General features: G+C 43.9%; 1 protein-coding gene across 1 annotated transcript; it reads right to left on the bottom strand.

Moving 5' to 3' along the window:
• Window positions 1–1718: 1718 nt before the first annotated feature.
• On the bottom strand, window positions 1719–15625 carry POGLUT3 (protein O-glucosyltransferase 3). Its single transcript, XM_083737292.1, is given in 10 exon segments — window positions 1719–2545; window positions 3123–3227; window positions 4762–4956; window positions 6735–6931; window positions 8468–8684; window positions 10413–10510; window positions 10513–10698; window positions 11274–11304; window positions 11307–11461; window positions 15495–15625. Coding segments are annotated over 9 exon segments (1209 nt in total). The 5' UTR covers window positions 11361–11461; window positions 15495–15625; the 3' UTR covers window positions 1719–2419.

The raw sequence follows: 15625 nt of genomic DNA, 5'->3' as shown, positions 1-15625 counted from the left end.
AACAACTCCCAATATCGCTGACCATTGGCCATGTATTCTGGGCCTGATGGGAGCTGAGAGTCCAAAAACATCTGGAGGGCCACAGGTTCACAACATTCCTGGTGTAAAATTAAAATATATCCATATGTAGCAAATACCATCAAGGAATAGGATTAATCTCACACCAGTTCATTGGCTCCATGTGTGACAAACGGGGCTTTGTGGTGGATTGATAAATATGAATTAAGGTTTGCTCTAGAAAAAGCTGGGGTAGGTAGCTCTGTGCTTGCCTGATTCTCACTATACATAATTTCTGTGCACCTAGAAGAGATACTACCCAACATTTGCCTTCCATCAACTTACGTTTCTTCTTTTTTAGGTTCAGCAGATATTTTGATTAAATGATACCCCAAGCAAAGCCTTTCTGGTGGCAGGGAATCATGAACAGTTAACTTCATAGGTGATGTGGTTCAATTCCACGACAGAGCTCCGTTGGCAGATTTTTGCAAGCTTTCCTTTCCTGTTAATGGGGGGTGGAGTCTTGTTACACAGCAACTTCAAAAAATACTCCAGTGCTTTTACACAGTGACCTAATTTAAAGATCCGGGAGGCAGCTTTTTGGTAGGTGCCTATTCTGAAATACAAGATGCAACTTGTATTAATGATAACAACACTAACTCAATTGACAGATTCATACATGTACAACACTTGCTCAACAACATTAAGAGTTCACCTGTCTGCAAAGCCGTTTATGGCACACCTACATTTCATTTGTCTAAATGGCCTGGAAAACACGCCAGAGGTTAGAATAGTAAGAAATTCAGGGGAGATAAGTGTCCCCTCTGTATACTTCCTACAAATAATAATAATAATAATAATAATAATAATAATAATAATAATAATAATTTATTATTTCTTTGCCGCCCCCTGACTGGGTTTCCCCAGCCACTCTGGGCAGCTTCCAACAGGATATTAAAAACACAATAAAACATCAACCATTAAAAACGTCCCTGTACAGGGCTGCCTTCAGATGTCTTCTAAAAGACAGATACATGTTTATTTCCTTGACATTTGACAGGAAGGCGTTCCACATGGCGGGCACGACTACCGAGAAGGCCCACTGCTTGGGTCCTTGGAACCTTACTTCTCACAGCGAGGGAACCACCAGAAGGCCCTCGGAGCGGGACCTCAGTGTCTGGGGCTGAACAATGGGGGTGGAGACGCTCCTTCAGAACAAGTTGCCTTGCATCATTAGATCAATTATTCAGGCTCAGCACTGACTGTATCAGGGATGAGGAACCCGTGGTCTTCCAGCTGTTGAACTCCCAACTCTCTTGAGCCTTCACCCAGCATGGCTGATTATCAGATATAATGGGAGTTGGTCCCCAACAACATCAGGAGGGGACAGGCTATCTATCCCTGGACTATGCTAAAAATCAGCTAACAGCTGCCCCAAGTCTAGGTTAAAGTCTTGCTCAAGCCCTGCTATGTGGCATCCTTTAATTTGGGACTGAACCTATGACCTTTTTACATGCAAAGCCGCCGATTCAGATGGGAATTGAGACTCAGGGTTAGTAGCTGCTTACAGAATTTGTAGCTGAAGTGATATTTGAACAAGAGAGTTATTCCGTTTTTACATGGGGAAATGTGGTACACCCCCCCTACACACAAATGCTGCCCTAGCCTTCCTTTGAGAGGAAGGGTGGTATCTAAACCCAACAAATAATTAACAAAACAGCCCATAATTCTACCACTTCATTCTATACAATGTGCAGAACTGCTCTTAAAATGAGTTTCAGTCATTAAACAGCAGGATCCGATTTAGACAAGGAATATGAAGAAACAGACCAATTTCTCCCCATCGCTAATAAAAATTAAGCATCTATGCCAAGGCAGCTGGTAAAGTCGCTAAGGGAGGGTGTGTGAACTGCGGAGACCCTGTTCATAATCACACTCTAGGTGTAAACTCGCTAATCTAGGGTGCCCTCAAGCCTTAGTTGTATTACACAGCAAATAACACTGACCTGCCTTAACTGGCTGCTGCGAAGATTAAGGAGACAAATTATATGGAGTGCTTTGAAAGTGATCTAGAAAACTAGCCCCATAAACACTTCATGCAAGGGAAGGACACAGTCTGTCTGAGAGCTTTCCTCACCATTATATATTCCCTGTTCAGATTTTTAAAAGGCACACATGGCAACTTGTAGAGGAAACAGAGAGCAAAGGAAGGTATCCAAGACAACACTCCAACACACACTTAGCGAAAAGCAAGCCCCATCAAACTGAATGGTGCTTACTTCTGAACAGACGCTGTAGGACTGAATCGTGAATATTTCTCCATGAACAAGCTAGTTCCACATTCCACAGTGTTAAATGTGATTTTAGGTCCTGCCTCATTCTTGCAACAGGCTATATATTTGATCTCATTTGGCAGGGTTACTTATAACTCTTCCTTTGAAGGCTTTTTCCTGTGGCAGCTGCAGACTGAAGTCCTGTCATGAGGCTGAGGTACAAATTCCATCCCATCCCGTATTTCAGGTCTACCAGCTTGGCGTTCAGCATATTTCTGAAATATGTAAAACAGGTTGGAAAGAAACTGAAACAACAGCAGACTATTCAAAACAAAAACATCTCTCCCTTTCACAACCCTGGTCATTTCCAGCATGTTTACCCTGTTTATTGAGCTTAAACGTTTGTGGGGACATTATACAACATCACTCCTTAATGAGTGATTTATTTTTTGCAGGAAGTTTATACAATGTTTTGTCAAGCAAAGGTTATCCTGCACTTTCCGAAGCATTTTCTTATCACTTTCCCTACTGCAAGAAGTCCCCCAAAATTCCTGGAAGTGGATTTCTTGTGCTGCAAGAGGGTCAAATCCACTTTAATTGTACAACTTCAATTTAGCGAGAGAAATGATTGTGCGATTACACATGTGTGGCTGGCTCCTCAACCACCTCTCAGCAGGATATGTGGCCTGTCCCTGGTTTAAACTATGGTTAGTGAGGCAGGAGCAAACCATGGTTCCAGATCCTGCTTTGCTGTGAAACCAGACCATTTTAAGACCACCACGGTCAAGTTTCATGAGAGAGTGGACGGTATGGTTTGGAACAGCATAAGCATAGACTGAAATCCGGACTAACTTGGAACACTTTGAAATAGTAGCAATAAAACCGATGAGGCTGCAGTAGTTCTCTTGCAGCTGCCTGCCCTTCCTTGGCAATTTTTCTGACTTCTTCATCATTTTCCTAAGGATTAGAAACGAACTGTGTTCAAGCATCAATACTTGGCCTGGAGTCTCAGCTGTTGTAGTAACTACTGTATTGTAACTGTCTATTCTATTCTATTCTATCCTATCCTATCCTATCCTATCCTATCCTATCCTATCCTATCCTATCCTATCCTAAGCCACCTTGAGAACTTCCGTTAGTAAGGTAGGATATACTAAGGAGTCTTATGCGATTGTGTTCAGCAAGAAGGAGCGCTCAGATTTTCAGCAGCTGCAGAAATGCTAAGCTATGGACAGCTACTGTATTGTACAAGCCTACACAAAGAAAGAACCTCCAAAGTTAATTCCAGTCTTTTCATACTTTTACCCACACTTTATCCAAAGCTTTAATGATATTATCCTCCCCCAAGCAGCAGTAGCAGCTTGGCACAGTTAGGGAGAGGGATTTCTTAATTTCAGGAAAGCTACCCTTATTGCCCAAGCAACAGCTAAGTGTACAGACAGGTTTGACATCTCTCACATGGATTTGGTTACTCAGAACACAGAGCAGTAATTGTCTTCTTCCACCCATATAATCATTACGCATTTATGTGCCGCGGAGCTGAAGAATAGACCCATCCCTGTTAATACAAGAAAATGCGGCTTAGATTGAAGATACAGAAGAACACAATTGCGAATTTGTACTTTGTAGTTCTGGGGCTATGTTTCAAAGTTCCTAGTGTTTTCCTCCCTCTTCTCCAGAGTAGAACTTTTGGAAGGTTGGTATTTTTTAAACAACTACACTTGTCTCTTCATCTATTAAGTTCTCAGTTCCAACCTAAACCACAAAGAGTCTGAACACACTCCACCGTGGGCTGGCAGTTACAACTTGCCAGCTGTGGCTTGTGATTCCAACCTAGGGAGGTTTTCAAAGCTATGAGAACCAAACTATAACTTCTGCTGGACGCTCATCCTATCACATCCGGAGAAGCTGAAAGGTGCTGAGCTTAGGTGCTGATGCACATGGGCTACTATTAAAATGAGGGTGCATTTTAAATTGTATTTTAACCCGTATTTTAAATTGGTTTCCCCCCCTTTTTCCCCTATTATGTTTTTATTGTAATTTTACTGGTGTTAGCCGCCCTGAGCCCAGCTCTGGCCAGGGAGGGCGGGGTATGAATAAAAAATTATTATTATTATTATTGTTGTTGTTGTTATTCCTATAAGGATAGCAGGAACATGGCTTATCTATCCTCATGTTTTCTTTAAAACAGACTACAGCTGGGAAATGGTGCTGCAATCTATAATACAGTGGTACCTCAGGTTAAGTATTTAATTCGTTCCAGAGGTCTGTTCTTAACCTGAAACTGAAGCACCATTTTAGCTAATGGGGCCTCCTGCTGCTGCTGTGCCACTGGAGCCCAATTTCTGTTCTTATCCTGAAGCAAAGTTCTTAACCTGAAGCACTATTTCTGGGTTAGTGGAGTCTGTAACCTGAAGCGTATGTAACCTTAAGCGTATGTAACCTGAGGTACCACTGTACCCAGTTTTTCTTCTGCGGCAAGGATGATTACCTTGGCCCACTTTATTCTTTCCAGCAAGTCTTCCAAGTTTCTTTTAACAGGAACGTAGTGGGTCCACGGCGCCAGCTCCTTATAGAAGTGCTCGTAGTACTGTGAAGCCTGCTTGATCACAAGGCTTTCCCCCAGCATGAGGTAGGGAAACCTGTAGGCTGCAACTGTGCCATCTAGACTCACTTGGTATTTGTACTGAGGGGAGAGGAGGAGGAGGAGGAAAGCAGCATGAACCAAGCATGCATTGGGATCAAGCACTGCACCCTTGGCTAAGTTAAATCGTTTCACAGTTTGGGTAACAGCAACAAACCCTATCTGTTTTCTGGTCACCTTTCAGCCTGAGGCTGCAATCCGAAGTACCTGATAGGAAACTCCAGCCACGTCCAAGAGGGTTTTGTGAGCTCTCCTTCAAACCACAGAAAGCAACCCATCGGATAAGCCCTACCTAAAACTCTGGGGGTCTGCTGATGCAACATGAGTTAAATGACAACCAGAACTTGACATCAAAGGAGACCCAGTACAGTGGTACCTCAGGTTACATACTCTTCAGGTTACATATGCTTCAGGTTACAGACTCCGCTAACCCAGAAATAGTCCTTCGTGAATAGTGAATCGCCGGAGCACGATTTCTGTTCTCATCCTGAAGCAAAGTTCTTAACCTGAGGTACTATTTCTGGGTTGGCGGAGTCTGTAACTTGAAGCGTATGTAACCTGAACTGTATGTAACCTGAGGTACCACTGTACACTGTGTTGGGTGTACAAATAAGCCTGAAGTGGTATAAAGGAAAAAATCTCATGTTTCAAAGAGTACATAAAAGCGCCGCTGCGAGCAGACCAAACAACCATCTAATTCAGCAGCCTGCTTCTAAAGTCACCAACTAGATGTCTATGGAAAGCCCATAAGCAGGATATGAGTGCAATACCTCTCTCCAGCAACTGGTATTCCTAGACCTACTGACTCTGTGATCCCGGCGGCAATATGCCGTCAACATGACTTATCGCCATCCTTATCTTTTTTGTCCATTTTGAAACGGAGGCTGCTTCAAAGTCTCCAAAATTCCTACCTCTGCTGCTGTTCAGATCACAACCCACATACGCAATCTCAGGTGTGATGATCACACAGGCATGTATTTTGGATGCATTGAAGCTGGAGGAAATGATAGGCAATGGGTATACGCTCGTAGTAAAACACACAAGTATGCAATATTGAGGGAATGTAAAAAGGTAAAAAGCTTCTGGGAGATGATATATAATGAAATGAAAAAAATGTTGAAATATACATTTATAAAGAAACCAGAAGCATTTTTACTGGGCATTGTAGGAAGTGATATAAATAGAAAGGAATGCAAGCTCTTTTTATATGCAACAATGGCAGCAAGAATATTATTGGCCCAAAAATGAATGCAAGAAGAATTACCGACGAAAGAAGAATGGAGGACGAAATTAATGGACTATGCAGAACTGGACAAACTAACAGGAAGGATTTGAAATCGGCGGGACCAGAGATTCACAGAAGAGTGGAGTAAATTTACGGATTATTTGAAAAGTATTTGTGAAGATCAGACGATGTTTGTAGGTTTGCAAGAAGTTTTGTGAGGAGTATTATTGGAATTATTGCAAAAATGGATAAGGGGGAGGATGATTAGTTAAGAAATTTAAAGGTAATATAAAGTTAAGAAATGCATAAGAAGTGATTAAAACGGTGGATCATCAGAGGTGCTGATGGAAGTCCAAAAAGATTGTATAAGTGATAAAGTTTTGTGGTATGTATTATAATTTATATGTTAAAATCAATAAAAAGTATTATAAAAAAAAAACAAGTATGCAATATTGCATGTTTAAATGAGGCACTAGTTTCCAAGCAGGATGTTCCTTAACACTGAAACTGGCTCTTAAATCAGAGCTTCAAGAGAAAATGAAAAACAAGGACATTTGTCTGTCTCCTCTCGGTGTTAGCAAGATAGGCGGTATACCTTAAAGAAGTCAAAGAACCCCATCAAGGGAGCCTTCCCCAACTCCACCTCCTTTTCTCGGAAGAAGAAGTAACCTGTTATTCCAGCATCCAGCAGTTCTGGGTTTTCCCTGGAGAGTTGCACCAGCTGAAGCCGTTCTTCCCGGCTGTCTCGATCTCTGAAGAATCCTTGTTCCGTTTTGTTGTCCCAGGCAGGTCCTGGAATTAACGGGTGATAGAATAAAGGAGGAGGGAGAACAGAAATCTTGGAAGTCCTAATGCGGCTTTTGCCAACCTGGTGCCTTCCAGATGTTTTGGACTACAACTCCCATCAGCCCCAGCCAGCACACCAAAATGCCCTAAGCAACTTGGGAGGCCTAATATTTGTCCTCCAGAGATTACAATTTGCGATCAGTATTATTTTTCTTCAACGAGGCAGATTTGCTAAGGACACCCCCACCCCACCCATTATCAATGTTCAAAATACTATTCTTCCTCTGCCACGGGAGGCACTATGTCTCTGAATACCGCAGGGTGGATTTGATTTAAATCAAATCGATTTAAATCACGATTTAAATCACTAGTCAGTAAGACTTGATTTAAATCATTTTTTTATAGAAAGACTCATTCTTGCTGGCATAGAATGAAGGTTTCATTTTTGGAATAATAAATTTTCAGAGTAGTTTTTACAGTTATATCAAAAATTACTGATTTGGTTATACTATTAGAAATACATAGACAGATAATTATGAAATTATTGTGAGGTTTAATAATAATAATAATAAGAAGAGTTTGGATTTGATATCCCGCCTTTCACTCCCCTTCAGGAGTCTCAAAGCGGCTATCAATCTCCTTTCCCTTCCTCCCCCACAACAAACACTCTGTGAGGTGAGTGGGGCTGAGAGACTTCAGAGAAGTGTGGCTGGCCCAAGGTCACCCAGCAGCTGCATGTGGAGGAGCGGAGACACGAACCCGGTTCCCCAGATTACAAGACTACCGCTCTTAACACTGGCTGTTTATTAACTGTTTATAATTTGGACAACTTTTTTGCTGTACCTTATTGGACGGAGCAAAACAAACATTTCCTTAATAACAATTTAAAAAAAATATTTAACTAAAACAATAACATTATAGCATATGTATCCATGTTTGTTAACTGATGTGGTTAAACATTTAAATAAGAACAACAACTTTGTACACATGAAAAACTTAAAACAAATCCTTATTTCCTGATGAATAGCCTTTGGACTATAATGTAACTTAAATAGAAAACGATCTTTAGAAACATTTTTCCCTCCGAAAGCATTTTATTTTAAAAAACCAAATTATTTTTTTTTAAATCCAATTTAAATTTAAAAAATCTGATTTAAAATTTAAAAAATCCTTTTTTTTAAAAAAATGATTTTTATCCACTCTGAAATGCCAGATTCTGCGATCACAGGTGTGGGGGATGCTATTGTACACAGGCTCTGCTTTGGGGCTTCAAGTATTATTATTATTATTATTATTATTAATAATTTATTTATACCCCGCCCTTCCGGCTGGGTTTCCCCAGACACTCTGGGCACCTTCCAACAGAATATTAAAATACAATAACCTATTAAACATTAAAAACGTCCCTAAACAGGGCTGCCTGTTGGCATCTGATTGGCCATGTGAGAACAGGATGCTGGAGCAGATGTCCTGATCCAGCAGACACTTCTTACATGCTTATCTCTGTCTGGAAAAAAACCCACACACAGATTCCCATGTTACCTGTGTTTCCTTGAATAGACAGGAGGTCATTTGTGACGCCTTGCAGAGTTTCTAGGGTTGAATGGGTGACATCGTAGGTTGGAAGCACCAGGTCTGCTGAATCCAGAGAGCCACACCAGGAAAGGATAGGCAGGGGGCCAGGGGTGTCGTTTGCTTTCCGATGCTCAACAGGCCAATCCGCAACATTGAGGTAAAATTCCACATCAGGAAGGTGAACCTAAAACAAGCCAAAACACCTTTATAGTATACCTGAAGGAGCGTCTCCATCTCCATCGTTCAGCTCCAAGGGCCTTCTGGCGGTTCCCTCCCTGCGAGAAGTGAGGTTACAGGGAACCAGGCAGAGGGCCTTCTTGGTGGTGGGGCCCACTCTGTGGAACGCCCTCCCATCAGATGTCAAGGAAATAAACAACCACCTGACTTTTAGAAGACACCTGAAGGCAGCCCCTGTTTAGGGAAGTTTTTAATGTTTGATGTTTTGCTGTGTTTTTAATATCCTGTTGGAAGCCGCCCAGAGTGGCTGGGGAGGCCTGGCCAGATGGGCAGTGTATAAGTAATAAATCAGTAGTAGTTCAAGTTCCTTTAGCTTCCACATGATGTAACAATTAACCCAGTGTTATGGATCAACAAGCTGTTATAGATTAAAAAGCCAAATTTGGTGGTCCCCTATAAAAAAATGTTTTAGTCTCTGTATTTTGTCCTACCATTTTCGTTGTTGTTTCGGTTACATCCCACCCCCCAAATGTTTCCTCTTTTTTATGAATGAACTTGGAGCATCTGCAGGGTCTCCAGTTGGGACTGGTAATGTCTCCTGCCTGAAACTCAAAGAGCTACTGCCTGCCAGTGTAGACAATATTGAACTAGATTGACCAATGGGTCTGGCTCAGTAGAAGAGCTCTTCCTATGTTCTCATAGCTGGGCCCCATCTATCCTACCTTGTCCCAATCCAACCAGAGATAGAAAATCCTCGTCTGTGTGATTCGCTGGTTCAGAAACCACAGGCAAAATTGGATGTCCATCCGAGTGAGAAGCTTTCAGCGGAACCTTTGGTTGTGCATTCAAGTGTGCATCCCAATATAGATGGGGAAGCACATTTCGATGCACATCTGATTTACTCCCCCTCTGCTGATAGTGGCTCCCAACATAGGGCAAATCGTTTATTTGAAGCTGCCAACTTGCATGCTATCACTCAATACACACTGAAAAGCTTGAGAGAGGTGAGCGCACCTGCAAATTTGAGACTTCCCGCACAATTCTACACATATCTACTCAGAAGCAAGTCTCAATTGAGAGCCTTGGGATGGATCTAAACCCAGGGCAGGGGGGAACGCTATAAATAAGTCAGAAATTAGATAGTTTTAACAAAAGAAAAAAATCTCTATGGAAAATTGCATTTTAAAATTTCCTGCTCTCTGTTGCCATCTGGTGTTGCATGTTTATAGCGCATCCAAATTGCTTTTTTTTACTAATGTAGCTGAGCACCAGGACTCTGATCAAAGGATATTGCTGGTGTGCAGACCCCTCTGGTGGATGTCTGTTATATACTGCTGCATTTTGCACACCACACTATGCCATGGCTTAGTGCAACATGGATGAGATGGAGTGTGTGCTCCCCTCTTACTGCGCAGGTAGGAGGGCAACTTTGGAAGACCGCACTTTCTGTTTTACTTAACAATGCAGCTATGTGGGAGGAGGTGAAGGCAGAATGGGAGTATATGAGGCAAAGGCTTGCAAATGTGCTAAAAAGAACATTGTTTAGGGTCAGGGTGGCTAAGCTGTGGTCTTCAGAACTTGCTGAGCTACTATTCCCATCATCCCCAACCGGCCAAGGCTCAGCAATGATTGGAGTTGTAGTTCAAGAACACCTGCAAGAGCCACAGGTTAGCCATCCTCGCATTATGTGCAAACATGGCCAGTGTGTACTAAGCGAGTATCTGTGGAAATATACCTTCCTTGCCAGTGACAGCAACATTTCATCCGAGAACATTTTGAAGTCTGTATACTTCCCCAAGGACCGGCGATAGATGTGATTGCTGATGACAGTAAATGAACAATGGCTCCCATCTTTTGGGCAAATCTTCGTGGAACCTCATCAAACATCCGCTGAAGATCAATGCTGGGAAACACAGCGAAATCTTTGGTAATCTGAGGGTGCTCTGAAGGACATGAAAGACTTTTCTCCCAAATCTGAGCATCTTCTTCCGGGCATTCGCAATATTCATGATAAACTGGACCTGAAAAAGACAGAGGATGACCTTTATAAAATATTCCATGAATTCAAGATGGCCCTTCTGCAAGGTGTTCCAACACATCTACTCTCATAAGCATCAGCATCAATGTTTTTTACCAGCCTTTACTAACCTTGTGCCTTCCAGCTGTTTTGGAATACAACTCCCATCAGCCCCAGTACATATGACTTTCTTTTGGTTCAAACCAAGGTTTCCCAAGCTTGACTGTTCAGCTGTTTTTGGACTACAGTTCCCACCATCCCTGACCATTGGTCCTGTTAGCTAGGGATGGTGGGAGTTGTAGTCCAAAAACAGCTGGAGACCCAAGTTTGGGAAACCCTGGTTTAAACCAATCTTTCTTATCCAGGTCTCTGCAATGCAAAAAGGGAGCCATTTTCAAGAGAACTTTTTTTCTTTTGGAGGCAGTTAATTGCCTGCATAAGGTCTGTTAAGTTTCTGGTTGTCTACACATACATGCCAGTTCGGTTTTACAGGTGTTCTCCCCTACGCTGCCGATCAACTGAGCATGCCCAGCGGGTCAGAGCCCTTGAAATTCAGGAGAAAAAACTCAACCACGTTACCCTTCAGGATATAGGGAGATTCAGCAACATGTGCTGAATCTCCACCTTTAAGCCTTCCTTGATACTTCCGTACAACCGATATCGCATGAGAAAGGAGCCATCATTCCTGTCCAGAAACTTAGGGACATGGATCTGGACGACTTCTTTGGGGGAGATGGGTTTGATTTTCACTTCAAACTGTACATTTCCTAAAGAAGAAGAAAACAGATATAACTTTAGACATTCTGTGTTACTTGCTTTAAGTTAATAACACCTTGGCTGTGAGGTCCCCCACCCACCTGACCTGGGAGGGCAGGGCCCGGACTGACTCCAGCTACAAAAGTTGAGGCTGCTGAACAGACTCTTGGCCTAGGGCATTGTTTAAGAGGTTTGCTGGGGAGGGTTGTTGTTGCTGTTAACTTTTTGTATCTTTGTTTTGGACCTAATTGTGATTTATGCAAAAATTGTTTGATTTGATTTGTCTACTTTTTGATGTTTTAATTTATTGTTGAGGACTACTTTCGTTACGTTTGTACTTATGTAGTTTTTTCATGCTGTAAGTGGCCTTGAGTATGGTTTTGGCTATAGAAATGCGGCACACAAATAAAACAATGTATGTATGTATGTATGTATGTATGTATGTATGTATAAGATAAGCCCTGCTGAATCAGATCAACAGCTGATAGCCACAATGACTATATTCTACCTGTACTCTCCCCAGTTTTCATTCCAAGCAACTGGTATCCAGAGGCACCTTCTCCAACAATGGAGGGGCTGAAAGCTATCATGGTTCGAAACCAATGATAAACTTAACTGCTGTCAATTTATCTAAAGGTAAAGGTAAAGGTAAAGGGACCCCTGACCATTAGGTCCAGTCGTGACCGACTCTGGGGTTGTGGCGCTCATCTTGCTTTACTGACCGAGGGAGCCGGCATACAGCTTCTGGGTCATGTGGCCAGCATGACGAAGCCGCTTCTGGCGAACCAGAGCAGCGCATGGAAACGCCGTTTACCTTCCCGCACTCTACTTGCACTCTGACGTGCTTTCAAACTGCTAGGTTGGCAGGAGCAGGGACCGAGCAACGGGAGCTCCCCCCCGGTCGGCAAGTCCTAGGCTCTGTGGTTTAATCCACAGCGCCACCCACATCCCTGTGAATTTATCTAATCTCATTCTAAAAGCCATCCAAGTTGTTGGGCATCACTACCTCTTGTGGGAACACATATCTTAACTATGTGCTGTGTAAAGAAGTACTTTCTTTTGTCTCTCCTGCATCTTCTACCATTCAACTTCAATGGAAGCGCCCGAGTTTTAGTATTACAAGAGGGAAAACTTTTTATATACCGTATATCCCTATTCACTCTCTCAACATCAGGCATAATGTTAGGCACCTCTATCGTATTTTGTGACTCGGAAACTCTCCAATTACAATGCCACTTCAGTAGCAGAATTAATAACCTTGTTTTCATGTCTCTCAGCATTAGCTATTCTTCCTTACGAAAACACAGCCGTGTGCAATTCTTTGATCCCATGCAAGAGCAGGAAAGTCACAGAATTTGATACAGGCTGGCAAATACAGCCACAACTTGTACCCACATCACGAGTGAATCAGCCTTAATGTAAACTGACAATTTAAAAAAGGATGAAAACAGAAGATGCTACCTTAGGCTATGCTATCATCTCAACGTAAACAAAGCCAAGTAATACAAACAGAAATATGAAGAGGAGTTAAGAGCGCTTGCAGGCGAAGCAGTCTGAATCCTGGCACTGTGGACAGAATGAAAGTTGATCAACCAGTGGCGTAGCGTGGGTTGTCAGCACCCGGGGCAAGGCAAGTAATTTGCACCCCCTAACCCGTGGATTTGCACCCCCTAACCCTAACCCCCAGATGTTGCGCCTGGCCCCCCTGCACCCCCCACGCTACGCCACTGTGATCAACTACTCAGTCAACTTTATACCTGTGCAAAAGTCTGGCGAGTGTGCCATTTCAGAACAGCGTGCCAACCATGTTGTTCCAATGCCAAGTGCACGAAAGCACGATCCTGCCTAATGTACACATTTTTTTGCTATTGTACAAAATGAGCCGCTCTTCTTACAGCTCACCAGAAATAACCATATCCTCTTGCAGCTTATTTTACGGATGACCTAGCAATATACTCAAACCCTGTTGCAGGCAAGTTGGGCCTGTTTTGCTCCCGCCACTTTGATGATGCATCCTACCTCCTCAGGATGTTGGCAGGCTATTAGCTTGCTTGTCATTTTCACCTTGAACTTCCATTTGAAAGGGTGTGAAAGTATATCACTCTTGCGCAACCACCTTCCTTCTTGCCTTTAAATTTCTTCTTGCCGTCCTTACTTGCTGGCGCATATATGTCAACTATGACGCCTGCCCTGTGACCCTGAAAATAGCTTTGCCCAGGCCCACGATCCCAAAACAGACTTTGCAGGAAAAGCTTGCTGGCAGAACCAGGGATAAGGAACATACTAGATTGTGGAATAGATCCATCATTCACATACAAAGCTGGGTGTCGGGGAGTCTTTATTTTGAGATTAAAAGGAGGGGAAGGACAACAAATATCTGTGGTCTTTCAAATATCATTGGACTCCCAACTCATGGAACAACATGAGCCTGTTTGAGCCAGACTCTGCGACCATCTCTTTTTTTAAACATTTGATTTCCAGCAGTTTGCAGGTGGCAATGTTCAGCTTCTTGGTAGTGGCACCCGCCCTGTGGAACGCCCTCCCATCAGATGTCAAGGAAATAAACAACTACCTGACTTTTAGAAGACATCTGAAAGCAGCCCTGTTTAGGGAAGTTTTTAATGTTTGATGTTTTTATCGTGTTTTTAATATTCTGTTGGGAGCTGCCCAGAGTGGCTGGGGAAACCCAGCCAGATGGACGGGGTATAAATAATAAAGTATTATTATTACCATATGTAGAGCCAGTGTAGCAATGAAGAGTATTGAGCTAGGACTAAGGGGTCCCAAGTTAAAATCTGTATTGAGCCATGTGGAAGTCATTATCTCTCAGACGAGCCTACCTCACAGGGCTGTGGCAAGAGTAAAAGTGGGAGGATTTTTTGAATATCTTGTAGGAAAGACAGAATATAAATGTAAATGTAATAATAAATAAATAAGGGGAGGAAACCTTTCCTAATGAAAGAGTCTAAATCTGGGAATGGGATCATTGCTACGTCTATGCCTATGACCAGCTCTTGCACACAGCTTTTAACATGACTTAACGCTGGACTCAAACGGCACCTAAGAAACCTCTGCAAGGAATATGATCCAAGAGCAGGTGTCCTCCATCCTGCAACTTCGGCCTACCTTCCACAAGCAGAGATGGTGGCAAGGCCCGGGTGTCACGTCAAAAATAACGCACACCCACTGTGTAGATTCAGGGACACGGATGGCGCTGTGGGTTAAACCACAGAGCCTAGGACTTGCCAATCAGAAGGTCGGCGGTTCGAATCCCCGCGACGGGGTGAGCTCCCGTTGCTCGGTCCCTGCTCCTGCCAACCTAGCACTTCGAAAGCACGTCAAAGTGCAAGTAGATAAATAGGTACCACTCCGACGGGAAGGTAAACGGTGTTTCTGTGCGCTGCTCTGGTTCGCCAGAAGCTGCTTAGTCATGCTGGCCACATGACCCGGAAGCTGTATGCCGGCTCCCTCGGTCAACAAAGCGAGATGAGCGCTGCAGCCCCAGAGTCGGCCACGACTGGACCTCTAATGGTCAGGGGTCCCTTTACCTTTACTTACTGTAGATTAAAAAAATAAAAATTTAGCACAGCACTGAAAAAGGTTCTTCTTGTTCTTCCGGTTGTTTGTTTTAAATATGAGCCTGTACTAAGAATGCCCAGGAAGCTGCCCGACGCCAAACCGGGCTACTAGTCCACCTAGCTCGCTAATGCCCACACTGACCGGCAGCAGCAGCTCTTCACGGTTTCGCACAGGGGATCCTAATAACCCCAAACTCTCCATGAAGATGCTCAACCCTTCCGCCCCGCCTGGCCGTCTTTCCCGCCTCACGAGGGCCTGCTGCCCCTTGCCCTGCAAAGCAGGCGCGGCTTCCGGGGCGCAGCCGGACCTGTCGGGCAGCAGGGAGCCCTCCTGTCCGCCAGACGCCGCGGCGCTGGGCGTCTCCCGTGCGAGGCGGGTCTCCAAACCTCGCTCGGAGGCGCCTTGGCCGGCCCAGAAGGAGACTCAGGAGAAGCTGCTCCGACGCCCGCCCGCGCGGCGCAATACCTGGCGGGGAGCGCGTGAAGTTGCGCCCGTCGCTGCCGACTGCCTGCAGCCAGAAATACCGGACGGGGAGGGTGGCCTCGGCCCGCAAGCCGGGCCCCCAAACCAGGCTCCTTTCCGCGCTCACCGCCGGC

This window comes from Podarcis gaigeae (assembly GCF_964106915.1).
Source record: "Podarcis gaigeae genome assembly, chromosome: 4".
Taxonomy (NCBI): domain Eukaryota; kingdom Metazoa; phylum Chordata; class Lepidosauria; order Squamata; family Lacertidae; genus Podarcis; species Podarcis gaigeae.
This window is presented reverse-complemented; position numbering and strand designations above follow the sequence as displayed.